We start from the raw sequence: 14,090 nt of genomic DNA, 5'->3' as shown, positions 1-14,090 counted from the left end.
ACACGAAACAAAAGCAGCAGTGTCAGGATTTCAGGTGGAAAGAAGAGGGCAGGTTGCATACACAGAGTCACTTGACTCCTAAAGTTTCTAGTTCTGTGACAAGAGACTCAGTCTTTATCCGTCAGTTTCTTCCTGTATAGACATTCTAATGCCTTGCAGATGTGGGCAGGAAGCTCTGAGCCTCAGTTTCCTTGTTGTCATGGTTTGGATATTAAGTGTTCCTTCAAAAGTCTCATGTGGCTCTGTTTTAGGAGATTGTGGGAGTTTCTGGAGGGGCCAGGCTGGAGGCTAATGAGCCTCTGGTGGTTACAGTCTACTCACTGGTCCTTCTGTTTACTTGCTTCCTGTCTGTCTTGAGGTGGGTAGCTTCTGCCACAACCAGTGCAGCCCAGGACTACAAACAGAGATCTCTGAAGCAAGCCTTTCTCCTTTATGTTGCTTCTGTCTGATAGCCTGCCACAGTGCCGACTCTGACGTACTCATTTTAGTAATGATACTCTGGCTATCCCATCCAGTTGCTGAAGGGCTAAAACAGTCTGACCGTAGGGTACTTGGAACAAAGTCCAAGTCAAAGAAATATTGAAGGGGCTTTTGCCACATTGAACAAGCAAGCACATTTTTCTTATAACTTATATTTGTCTCTGAAAAAATGTTCTGAAAGTTCTGGGGAGGTTGCTTTGTGTCTGCTACATAGCACCAGTTCCTGGCTCTTTTCTCCCCTATTATGTGTTTCCGCCTCTCCCCACAAATGTGGCATTCTGTGTATTTGCTAAAATATAAATTAGGTCACATTCTCCCAGAGGGAATCCAAGGAGGGAAAGCAGTCAGGTGGCTCTGGGGAATGGCAAGGTAGCCCGGGGGCAGGGTCACAGGTATGACCTGTTCTTGGACCAATCCTTCTTTCTTTTTTAAAAAAAGATGAACTGTTTCTGTTTCACCAAAGGCTGAGTCACAGGCCTCTGACACCATACCTGGCTGGCTTTTTGTTAGTTTGTTGAGGACCTGTATTACACAAAGCCAGATAATTTATCTATATAATCCATACCTATGGATTATACATACACACACACATATATATTCAGAATATTATGGTTATTAGTTTTGCAATGAAGACCAGGCACTATGTCAGAGCAGAAAAGTGGAGAACAGGGATCTGGACATGTGTCCCAAGCTGCCTGAGATGAGTGAGTTATGAAGGTGTATTGTAAGTAGCAACTAGGCACATTGCTTTTATTACTCTGCTCTTCATCTGGATGACTGGACTGTCCCATCCCCTAGGGATGTACTTCTTATTTGTAGGGACACAGCTTCTTCAGGGAGATGACCCAGGGCAGCTCTGGGTGTTATATGTGTTTAGGGAAGAGACGCTGACTGGACAAGAGAGGAGACCAGAGCTGCTCTTACCTGGTCAGCCGTGGCTGGTGGCTGCCCTTACCTGGTCAGTTGTGGCTGGTGGTGGCAGAGCTGGAGAGTGGGAGATCATGCGCAGAGAGGCCTCCAGTTGTTGGGGAGGCAAAAAGAAGTTGGGCACCACAATAGGTTCCGGGCTGCAATGGTAATTAAGGGACAGAAGTGCTGAGATGTCTGCCCCCGTGCCAGACCCCAACCACACCGTGACTCGTGTTTTCCTCACCTTATTCCTCCCATTCACGAATCCTTAGCAGAAGTGGTTCCCTCGCTGGAAGACCCTGCCCTCTCCTAACATCCTTCCTCCTTCCCTTCCCTCTCTCTCTAGTCCACATCCCAACTGCCCCCAGGAAGACCTTTTCTAGTCTCAGCTACATGGTCCCTCCTCCTCTGCTCCCGAAAGTAGTAACACAGAAGAATGTTCAATTATTATAAGACCTTTTTTCAAATTATTATTGTATATGTCTGGGTGTTTTCTCTGCGTGTATGTCGGTGTACCACATGCAGGCCTAGTGCTTAAGGAGGCTGGAAGAGGGCACCAGAGTTCGCAGAACTGGAGTTACATTGTGAGCCAGTGTGAATGCTGTGAGTTGAGCCTGTTCTTCTGGAAGATCAGCCAGGGCTTAGTTACTGAGCATCTCTCCAGTCTGTATTTACTTCAATATTCTTCAAGTTTCTCAACACAATTTCCTTCGGTTCCCCAGTACTGCCTAGGGCTTGCAGCCGGTTAAAAGTGATGTTCAGACATAGGGAGGAGGGCAAGGTGGCCCTAGGGCAATGCCCTTGACCAGGATGGATGTGACTGGTACTGGGGGAGACCTGTCTACTGGCTGTTCTCTGAACACATTAAAAAGCCAGAACTGGGGGGTGGGAGGCGTGGCATACCTGCAGATGAGACCTATAAAGGTGTGAGCTGTGGCTCAGACTTCTCTGTACCCTCCTAAGCTGATGTTAGAAGCACACTGCTCTACAGAAATCTGCTGAATCACAGCACTGACTCAGACTGCCTTACTTTTGAGGGAGACAGGACTTTTGTGGTGCATTTTTTACGATTTCTGTTTAAACAGCTAATTATGGCTCTGACTTATTTACCTAGCTTTCCATCTTATTGTTTTTCTTTTACGATAGAGTAGTCTCCGAGAGGGTAGAGATAATGTCATTTTTACAGTCCTATTCCTATTACCTAGCATAGTGCCTGGGACAGAATAAATGTTCAGTGAATGTCCCTGAATGGACCATGTGCACCCACATAAACAACCCTCTGATTCTCCTAGATAGGTGAGGTGGTGCAGAGTCCCAAAGGAGTAGAACCCTTTGACCCGGGCCTGTTTGCTGGTGCTGCTCTTACTACTTTTAGCCACAGTCAGCTGAAGTTATGGGGAAGGAGCAGCATTCCTGGGAGATATCAGCTGGACCCTAACACAGCTCTCCTTAGCTTGTCACCTTCTGCTTGCTCTTGTCTACTTATTTCTCAGATTATGAAAGTGTACAAGGGTCTCACATTTATAAAAAGACTAACACTGTGCCCATCCCACCCCATCGTGAACCCCCTTCTGAGGGTTAAGAGCTTATATAGGACACGTGCTTAGGATGGCACTTGACACCATAAACCTGCGCTCTTGTTGCTGCAGTGTGAAGGGAGCAGGTGCCCACTGTAGCTGTCCTGGCCACTAATTTCCTCAGCCACTGACATGGGTCTCCTCCCACCATTGCATGGTCCTTCCTACCACAGGACCCATCCTCACTTCTGACCAGCCTCTCCTTGCCAGCCATCTCAGTGCCTCCCAGACCTCATGAACCTGTCTGCATGCCACCTGTGGTGGTTTGAAAGAAATGGTCCCCAAAAGGAGTGGCACATTAGGAGGCGTGGCCTTGCTGGAGGAAGTGTGTCACCCTTGGGGCAGGCTTTGAGGTCTCAAAGTTAGGCCCAGTGTCACAGTTCACTTCCTGTTGCCTGTGAATCAAGATGTAGAACTCTAAGCTCTTTCTCCAGCACCAGGTCTGTCTGCGTGCTCACTGCCCACCATGATGGTAATAGACTAAACCTCTAAAACTGTAAGCTGCCACTTCAATTAAATGTGTTCCTTTATAAGAGTTGCTGTGGTCATGGTGTCTCTTCACAGCAGCAGAAACCCTAATTAAGACAGCACTCACAGTGCCTCATAGCTCTACTTTTGTCTCCATGTTTGAGATGCTCACTTGATCCTCCGTCTGTAATCAAGGACTGTGTTTCCTCCACGCACTAGCACACACACATGTGATCATATGCACATATGCATATACATGGGCACACACATATGAATATGCCACGTGCACACAAATTAACGGTTTATACAAATATTTCTACTCATCTGATTTTATCTATTTTATATAAATGCGATAGTTCAGTTTAATCTATATTTACTGATTTCTACTCTGCAATGCTAGGTGAGGGTGAGCATGGGGGAAGAAGAGGACACTGACCTGAGGCTTGTAAGTCTGGTCAGGTAGAGATCATGTCTCCCATTTGATCTGAGAACAGGCTCAGAAAGGCTAAACCTGAGTTTATACCAGTAATAAGAAGTGAGGTCTGGAGGGTCAAAGTCAGGCCCCCCGACTTCTAGGATGGGAAGATTTCTTATCATAAAGCAGCCTACTTCACTGGCCAGCATGCTTCATAAGATCAGTCAGATAGAAGCAAACATGAAGGCTATAGATGGTGCTAGGAAAAGGAGGGACCAGGGAGTATAAGGTACCACATCTTTCCATCAGTAATGACATTCTGGAAGCCTGGGCAAGTCTACCTCAATGACACCTACTGCTTAGTTCTGTCACCGTTTTCTTTTTTTTCTTTCTCCCCCTCCCCTTTATTTAGGGTTTCTCTGTGTAGCCCTAGCTGTTCTAAAACTCACTCTGTAGATCAAGTTGGCCTAGAATTTAGAGATCCGCCTGCCTCTGCTCCTGAGTGCTGGGATTAAAGGTTTCTGCCACTACCACCTGGCTCACTTTTTTTTTTTAAAAGTTAATTCTTGGGGGCTGGAAAAATGCTTCAGTGGTTAAGAACACTGGTTGCTAGTTTAGAGCACCTAGGTTCTGTTCCCAGCATTTGCATGGCTGTTCACAATGATAAGCTCCAGTTCTAGGGGATCCAGCACCCTCTTCTGGCCTCCATGTGTACTGCATACACATGGTACACAGACATGTACGCAGGCAAAATACCTCCCCCCACACATAAAATACCCATACATATAAAATGAATCTTAAAAAAAGTCACTAAGTCTGTTTCCTCACATGTAGATCTAAAATACTTGTGGTGACAAACTGACCAAGTTCCTAGCATACAGTAAATGCTAATCAATAGCAATACCCTACTTTCTGTGGTTCTGCAGATAGGACCCAAGGTTAGGCAAGGGTTCTACCATGGGACTACAGCCCTAGCTCCAGCCTCCCTTGCCTTCAGGTAGGAAACTTCACGGTGTATAAGCTGAAGCTGTCAGAGTTTACCAACACCCAGGCTCCATCAGCGCTTTACACGGAAGGGGCTGGTATCAATGGGAGATTGTTTTGTTTTGTTTTTGGACAAGGTCTTGCTCTGTAGCTTAGACTGACATAGAGCTCCCAGTTCTCCCACCACAGTCCTGCGCCCTCAGATCTGAGATTAAAGGCATGGGCCACCAAGCCTGGCTTCAGTGGTGGGTGGTGGACTTTTAACACTAGTCACACAGGTGAGCCTTCTGAAGGAAGAGCCTTCCCATGTCCTACACCCTCCAGTGCATTCCACAAGGGCCACTGGTCATGCTCACTCTCTTAGCCTGGCACCAGCATCCAAAGTGCCCAGGGATGGATGGCCTAAGTACCCACTTGTGGGAAACACCAAAGGATACAGGAGATTCTGCCTTGTGGACACCTCTGGTCCAGTTGCTACCTGCTTCTGCCTCACAGCAGGAAAGTCTTTGGGTGGTTCCTTGTGGTTTTCCCTTTTGCTTTGGGAGGGCAGGTGTAGAGGACTCTCCGAAGAGTCACTGAACTCACTGGAGATGGCTTCACTCTCAGCCAGGATCTCTGGCATGGGCCTCTTGTCCTCATTTATATGTGGTGAGCTCCATCCAACAGAATCATTGCTCTCTTGGGCCTCTGAGAATGTTAGGCCTGGGACAGGCCGAGGCTTGGTTGAGGCAGACTCTTCAACTGTGGTCTTACAGGCTCCACCCTCACTAGGCCTTTGGCTAGGGGAGTCCTGTACAGATTGGGGGTTGACTACCTTTTGTGGGCTGGACATCGAGCTACTTCTGACCTTAAGTTCCTCTCTAGGGAAAGGTCCTTCCCTCAGTATCTCACTGGCTCGAGAGCTAAAGACCTCACTCATGTCTGACATGAAACTGGACCAGGGACTAGTTTTGTCGGTCACTGTGGTGATTTCATTTAGGGTCCTGGGCTCAATGAAGTCTTCCTCATAGTCTTCTTCACTGAGGTCTGAGTCCACCTCAGTGTCCTCACCGCTGTGCACCCTCGTGACAGGTAGTGCATGCTCCACCGACTCACGGAGCACTCTTCCCCACTCTGAAGTCTCTTGAAGAACAGGAGCAGGCAGGGAATTTGTGCTTGTCTCTCCAACTCCTGCCACCGGCTCCTCTGGAGTGGTGCTTCGTCCTTGCATGGCCTTTGTGTCCTGAGCATCTGGGAGGGTGGTGACTGCTCTGCTTCTACTCCTGGCTTGGCGAGAAGTCAAAGCTGCTTGTGAGTCTCTGGTGATCGTCTGCAGATCTGCATAGCAACAGACAGTAGTCTCACTACGTGCAGGCTACAGACCGCGCAGCCCTCCCGGCCTCTATCTTCACAAGCGTCCTTGTGATCAGACTTAGACAAACCCAGGAGTCAGTGAAACTATGTTTACAGCAGTGTGATTTCTAGTACTTTATTCTACTATCAGAGGCTGAGATCTACTCTATTTGTAGCTGTGGAGACACCTGTGGAGTGCTCATGCTCAGATCTGTCGGGAGCTGAGGTCCTGACGGGCATGCTCATGCTTCCATCTACTTCAGTAATCACCTACATTAAAACCAAAACGAGAATCCACTCATTTACCCATTCGATGACAATTATTACAACTATCTATTTTACTTGGAAAATAAAAGCAAGAAAATCTTATCAATGTACAACAAAAGAAAAGAACAGAGGCAGCAGGGCATTGGGAAGAGCGCAGTCAAGTTTGTGGTCATGAGCAAATTGTTCCTTCTGGGCCTGTTTTCCTTCTAATGTGACCAATACCAGCCACGTCACAGGCTTGATACTCTATGAGAAAACGAGTATACCTTGCATGGTGCATGTAGACACTTCATCAGTAGAAAGTACTAGTCAACTCAAATTTTTGGGTAAAATGAGGGTAGAGAAGTTAATAAATAAGTTAGCATAATGGTATATGCCTTTGGCTTTAGCTATTCTGAAAGTCAAGGCAACAGGATTGCTTTAGAATAGGAGTTTTGAACAAGCCTGGGCAACATACCAAGATCTCATCTCAAATAAGGAATAGCAAAACAACAAAGACAGTAAATGGCATGTTCTTTTAGAGTAAAAGTCAGAAGCTAGTAGTGGATTTGATTTCCAGGGCTAAAGGCTATACCTGCTCACTGCTAGAGGGTAAACTGGTAGGAAGGGCTTGTTAGAATGGCCATAAGGTTCAGACATCAGGAGAGCATGTCTACGTGAGTGTACCTCTAAACAAAACAGACTTATTTGGCCCTAGTCTTTTGGTCTTAATTATTGCCTTGGAGCAATTCCCTTTTTATAAACCAATTTATCTCCCAATGCCTATTAAGTCTCCTCCAGGAAGTCTACCCAGCTGCACCAGCCGAAGGGCTTTATTCTGGCCATGTTCCATAAGGAAGCGCTAGAACACACAAGAACACACTGGCCACGGGTAAAGCTGTTTCCCACATCAGCTTGTGAATGGCTCACATGTCTGGTTCATGTTGTCTCCAGGACCACACAGATGTAGCATGAATGAGACCTCATCTGTGACTCCTCATATCCACCAGTCTAGGACCCCTCAGAAAAGAACACTGAGCATTGTGGTCACAGAACAGCTTTTGTTACTTCTGGACTGTTGCCCTGATGTAGAGAATCCATGGTCTGTGAGAAAATAAGTTCTTATCCTGTTATTTCCTTGCCAACAACTTCCTTTTCTTCTTCCCCTTTTCTGTCTGAGGCACTATGATGGAGTCTAGGGCTTTGCATATATTTGGGCACTGGCCTGCATCCTTATTTTCTCCCTGGGTAAGCATTAAACCTCTAAATTTGACCTCAAGGACAGCTTTAATCCTTCTATTCTTTTTCTATACCCCTGTAAGGGGATTCCCCTATCTCTAGCCACTTGTATCCTGATAAGGTCTCTCTTGTTTCGTCTTAATGCTCTTTCTTGGGAGAAGCATCTTTGGCTCACAACAGAGTCTAAGTTTGTGTCTGGTCTGTCTGATGGTGATGAAGATGGAGTGAGTGGAAGTCCACTAAAGGGCACACCTCTCAACACCAATATGGAGGCAGGATAAGAACTACTCTAAGGGACCTTTTGAAATGGTAAACTATAGATAGGTCTTTACATGCAGATCTTTTACAGTGATTTTTTTTTTCTTTTCGAGACAGGGTTTCTCTGTGTAGCTCTAGAGCCTGTCCTGGAACTTGCTCTCTAGACCAGGCTGGCCTTGAACTCAGAGATCATCTACCTCTGCTTCCAAGTGCTGGGATTAAAGGCACGTGTCACCACAGCCCGCAGGAAGATTATTGTGAATCTGAGGCCAGCCTGAACTACATAGTGAGATCCTGCCTCAAAGCCAGCTAACCAACCAAACAAACAAACAACCAAAAAAACCCTTGCACACTTCTGGGCTCTGGGAATAGCTAAGGTTCTGCCCGAAAGACAGTGGTGAAGACAAGTTCACAACAGCTGGGGTCCACCACATCATCTAACCCACGACTGTCACTTTTGGTTAGAGAATGAAAGGTCAAGAAAGGAAAGAGCATGCCCAGTGTCAATAGCAAGTTGATGCCAGATGCCATCATCTGGGTCTTTTGCCTCTCATCCCGGTGCTCTTCCCATTGCTACATGCTCCTGTTCACACCACTATCCTTTCCTTAAAAAGGAAGAAAAGAGACATGAAAACTGTTTGTATTTGTGATGGAGGACTATCTGAGGGTAGATTCTCAGGTGGCCTCTGACTGGGCACCCAGTGACCAAAGTTGTAGCAGAAACAGCTCTGAATCATACCTGAGATTAGGGAACTGACTTGCAACACCAGGTTACTGGATTTCTCCAGGATGCACTGGTTCTCGGGGTCTCGGCTGCTGGCTCCTGGGCTCTCCTGGCTCTTTGAGAGAGCAGGAGAACTGGGAGAGCTCAAGGGCAGGAGAGGCTTGTTGAGCTTCTGGGTGAAGTACTTCTGGATCTCATCAAGCTCACTCAGATTCTTCCTGGGGAAGAAGGGAAAGGTGACAAAGAGGCCACTCAGTGATTACAGGAATCTTTGTGACACAAGGCAGGACTTCAATATTGCTCACTTGGCTTAGTGCTACAGAGAGCCTACTATCCTCTTCAACCCACCCTTTACTCTTTTCTCCCCGCCCCGTGTGACTAATAATGGTTCCTCTTCTGCTATCTAGCAAAAAACACAACTTTCTCATAAGTTTTTGTTAGCTTGTTTTGTTTCATTGAGACAAGTCTTCATATATAGCCCAGCCTGGCCTGGAACTTGCATCAGTCTGGAGCTTGCATCATCTGAGATTACAGGTAAGTATCATAACACATGGCATTCAAGCATCATTCTTGGCCCTCATCATGGCGGTCCTCACTTCATCTTACTCCTGTTACCTCAGTCGCTCCTGATCCTCATCTAGCCAGCCTTCCTGAACTCTCCAGGCTGGCTCCAGGACTCCATCTCAGTTTCCCTTGTATTTCTCAATCACTGTGACTCAGTGATGATTCCTTACATCTACTATATCCATGCACAGCACAGCGCCTGACACAGAACTGACTACTGAGGAAGTTAACACAGCTGAGAGACTTAAAAATAACCCTGTTTTCATTCTCACTGCTCTCCACTGAAGAATCACATCGACCTTTGGAAATTCTCAGCCAACCACTTGAAATCAGTAATGGTTACTTTGCAAATAAACAACTTCAGGTTCAGAGAATGTAAGTGATTTGTCTAGGATAAGAAGCAGTGTGTGGCTATTCAGATTCTGGGACTCCAAGTCTTAGGCTTTTTCGAGGACATCAGATGGGCTCTGTTCCAAACTCACACTTCTCACACTTCTGTAGATTATAAAACTTGAGATCACGCCACTTTCTACTTTGTCTTTTCTTTCCATTCATCTTTTAAGGTTGCTGCTCATGACTTTTCGAAGTCTACTATCTGGAATCACTGGGTCCCCTGCCCCCTAAACTCCTCTACTCTCAGCCTCCACTTTCAGTATTGTCATTTTTCATTATTTGGTATTCATTAAGTTCCTCTGACTAGGCCATGAGTACCCTGGAACAGACAGTCTGGGAAGCATGTCTACTGCCCTGATACGCCCAGACTGAGTCACGTCCAGGGCTCATCTTTGTTCTGGCACTAGAGGACCCAATTTATCAAAGGGCAGCAGTGTCACCAGGTCACTAGGTGTCTACGTCCTGCAGATGAACGCCTACAGCAGGACACTTGGCACAGTGCTAGGAAATCTGCAATTCCAAGGGTTCCATCAGAGGTTCTGGCACAGAATCAGGGCCTACACACTTGCTGACACCATATTGTGTCCTCTCACCAGTGACACAGGTGTATCAGTACTTGCTCTACGGGTCACACATGGCTCCCCAGTCGCCAAGAACCTTCATGAGCTAACTCCTAAAGAATTGCCCTGCTCCTTGCACTTAAATTTTATTTATTCAATTTAGTGTGTGTGTGTGTGTGTGTGTGTGTGTGTGTGTGTGTGTGTGTATTGAAGACAACTCTAGGGAGCTGTTTCTCTTCTGTTGCTGTGTGAGATCCTGGGACTGAACTCAGGATCTGAGGCCTGTGTACAAGTGCCTCTACCCACTGAGCCATCTTGCCGGCCGACCTTGCATCTTTAGCTGTTTTTTTTTTTTTTTTTTTTTTTTTTTTTTTTTTTTTTTGTTTTGGGTTTTTTTTTTTTTTTTTTTTTTTTTTTTTTTTTTTTTTTTTGGTTTTTCGAGACAGGGTTTCTCTGTAGCTTTGGTGCCTGTCCCGGAACTAGCTCTTGTAGACCGGGCTGGCCTCGAACTCCCAGAGATCCATCTGCCTCTGCCTCCTGAGTGCTGGGATTAAAGGCGTGCGCCACCACCGCCTGGCCTGATTTTTTTTTCAACTGTGCAGTCAGTATTTCCCTAATCTTGATATACTCTATGCCTCTGGGGTTTGGAGATAATCTTTCTGCACAGAATAGACTTCACATTTATTAGCCTCTTCTTTCAAAGCCCACATGTGTTGTCTTTAACTCTTTCCATGTTCACCTTTCTAGATTACTCATTCCTCTGTCTTCTCTGGGACGGGAACCACATCCCTCACCACCTTTCACTGTAGTTATCTGGCCATGGCTATCTCCTGCACTGGGGCTCTGTGCTTCTCCTCACTGCAGGTCCTCACCTGAGCGAAGTCAGAATGGAGGTGTGGGAGGACAAAGGCACTGTGGTCTGCTTCTCATCACCTGCCGAGACTGCTTCCCCATGCTGCAGGGATTCGTGGAATCGGCGGATGTTCTGCACATGCTCCTCATGGCGTGCCGCCTGGCTTCTGATGGCACCATTTCTGTCGGGGAAACTGGGAGTGAAGTAAATTCCTAACCAAGGAGAGAATCCTAGTGTGGCAACTGAGTCATTTTCATGAAAGGACACCGCAGACCAGTCCCCAGCACAGCAACCACTTCTGGCTTGCTCACTCTTGCTTGGATCATGCAGGTTTCCCAAACGAACTCACTTTCAGTCCCACCCACTCCACTATACACGTCCTCCACATTAGAGCCCAGGTTACTGTTCTAAACACAGACCTGAGATAGGAGAAACAACAACACATTCCAAGTCTTCATCACGATGGCAGTCGTAGGATTTGTCTGGGTTTAATCTACTCAAGACAGGGTTTCTCTGTGGTTTTGGAGCCTGTCCTTCCTGGAACTAGCTCTTGTAGACCAGGATGGTCTCGAACTCACAGAGATCCGCCTGCCTCTGCCTCCCAAGTGCTGGGATTAAAGGCGTGCGCTACCACCGCCCCGCTAGCTCTGCCTCTTTTAATCTTTAGAACGAATCTTTTCATTCTGAAGCATGGTACTCAAGAATGTGACTGTAACAATCTTCTTTCTCTTTTAATAAGGCAGCCTTATTGAGATGTAATTCATACAGCATTCAGTTAACCCAATTAAAATATACAACCCAGTGATTTTTTTAGTATATTCAGAGTTATCTACTCCTTTTCAAAAATCAGTTTTAGAATATTTTATCACCCCCTAAAAACAAATTCCACATCTGTTAGCAATCATTTTATTTCTTTCTGAAACCCTGAAGCTGAGGCAACTACTCATTTACCTTCTGTCTGTGTATGAATTTTTTCCCCTGTCTTCGGTTTCTTCCTCTAGTAAAGGAGACAAGACAGTTCACATGCATCCTTTAAATTATCTCTTACCATCAACAATTACCTTGCAGGAGAGGAGAAATCAACCTCCTTTGGAAAAGTGTGGGCAAGCTGGTCTTGGGAGTACCTTGCAATAGGCCCAGGGAATGTGTCACAGAGAGAAGAGGCAGGGAATGGAAAGGGGCTGAACAAAGGTATCTGCAGAGCAATGAGAAAAATGGTGCACTGGTTACCACCAATCCCCTCGGAGCAAAGCTGTACATGAATTTGTAGATTTGCTTGGTATAACTTTCTCTTTGTGCTGAACAATTATGAGCAATATACACTGCCTCACTTAAGCTTAATAATCACCCTATGAAACAGGTGGTTATTTTATAGACCATGCCCTCAGGCTGCCTTTCAGTTGCTTTTCTCCTATTTATGTTCTTACTCTTAGGTACTAGATAGGACATGATTTTATAGTCATACATAAGGGTAAGGCTGTGATACTCTTGTCCCCTGACCACCAGAACTGACCAGAAGACTTCTTACACAGGGACCACTGAACTCTTGGTCACTCCCTCATGAAGTCACTCATTCAATATTGACTGATTCCTTGCTGTGCCAGGCAGATTTGAGAGGTAAAGAAAATCTATTATAGCAATAGAGTTCCCCTCTCTGGAACAGTCTGAAAAATTCCCCCTTTTTTTTTACACCCCCACGCCGAAGCCAGGAAGTTGTTGTCTATTTAAAACGCGGGCTTTTAAGCTGGAAGTAGCAGAAAGTATAAAGGATCTTCTTACAGTAGAACCTGCAACCAGGTGTGAACAAGGAAACCTACCAGTGATCCTGGGGCCACTGTCCCTCGTCTCGCTTGTCTTTCTTCTTTTAAGTGCATCAGACTCTCCAAAGGGGAAACAGCAACTTTGATTTGCCCTTGGCATTCTCCACTCAAGTCTGTAATATTGTACCAGCCACAGATAAACTGAAAGCCAGACAATAGTGGGGAGAGGTCCACCGAGGCAAAGCCAACCACCCTCTCCTCATCTGTGGGGAAAGAGAAGAGCGGGGTAGTGTGGCTGGCCATGTCTTCCTCCTGTTGATATTCTATTAGGGACCACATGGAGAAGCTGGCTCAGATAACTAGAGTCTGGCACTGATATGAGAGGCTAGGGTCAGAGCCTGTTAGGAAGCCCTTTCCTGTTCTGTGGTTATCCCCGACCCCATTTTCTTTTTTGAGCAAGGTTCAAGTACCCCAGGCTGATCTTGAACTTGCTATGTAGTCAGAGCAAGATGAACTTCTGATCTTTCTGCCTCCATCTCTGAGTGTTAGGGATACAGATATGTGTGAGAATTACAGTTGTGTCACTATGCTGTGTTTATGTGGCACTGGGGATCGAACATAGACTTCACATGTGCTAAGCAGCATCTACAAACTGAGCTATATCTGGCCCCTGTTTTGGTGCATCAGAGAAGAGCTGTGTTTTGTATTCTTCGTATAAGTAACTAGAAAAAATTCTAAACCTATATACTACTTTTCTATAGACGTTGCACGCCTCTGTGATTTTTCTCAGGGGTGCTGTGTGAACGTGCACATGCACACACACCTATACAGGAGAGAGTATTTTTGAAATTATGTGATTTCGAGAATTTTTACTTTTTAAGTTATAGTTGCCTATATTTCCTAAGATGTGCATATGCATTATAGTTAATTAAGAACAAAGTAAATCAGACCCTGATTCAAAACAAGCAAAAAATCCATAGTAGCTACGTAAAAATAGGTTCAAGTACCAAGATGTCAGCACTCCCTCTTAGCAAGGCTTTTAAAACAAGGAAGGATAAGCTGTTATTATGGCTTTGTATATTACTGGTCTTGCTTGACAAGCTAGAACCAACAGAAGGCCTAATATTATATAAAGTGAAGGGAAACTGCTTGTATGTGTCCTGCACATTATGGTTAAGGACAGATAGAACTGGAAAGGCTCAAATGTCGGATTCCTACATATTATACAGATAGTCCAAAAATATGACTCCTAAGTACTTCAGTTCCATAAGAGTATAATGGAGCCTTCTGTATGATTCTCCTCTAACAGATACCTGTGTTCTCAGACT

General features: G+C 45.7%; 1 protein-coding gene across 1 annotated transcript in view; it reads right to left on the bottom strand.

Annotated features, from left to right (window-relative positions):
• C2cd3 (C2 domain containing 3 centriole elongation regulator) overlaps positions 1-14,090 on the bottom strand; it is a 98,022-nt gene that overhangs the window by 9,382 nt on the left and 74,550 nt on the right. Inside the window, 6 exon segments of the mRNA XM_050154456.1 lie at positions 1,436-1,547; positions 5,271-6,150; positions 8,648-8,850; positions 11,022-11,183; positions 12,064-12,197; positions 12,820-13,025. Coding sequence (XP_050010413.1) covers positions 1,436-1,547; positions 5,271-6,150; positions 8,648-8,850; positions 11,022-11,183; positions 12,064-12,197; positions 12,820-13,025 — 1,697 coding nt within the window.

The sequence above is a fragment of the Alexandromys fortis genome, unplaced genomic scaffold (assembly GCF_014885135.2).
Source record: "Alexandromys fortis isolate MF-2015 unplaced genomic scaffold, M_Fortis_MF-2015_v1.1 scaffold_77, whole genome shotgun sequence".
Taxonomy (NCBI): Eukaryota; Metazoa; Chordata; class Mammalia; order Rodentia; family Cricetidae; genus Alexandromys; species Alexandromys fortis.
Note: the sequence above shows the minus strand (reverse complement) of the source record. Positions and strands in the feature narration are given on the sequence as shown.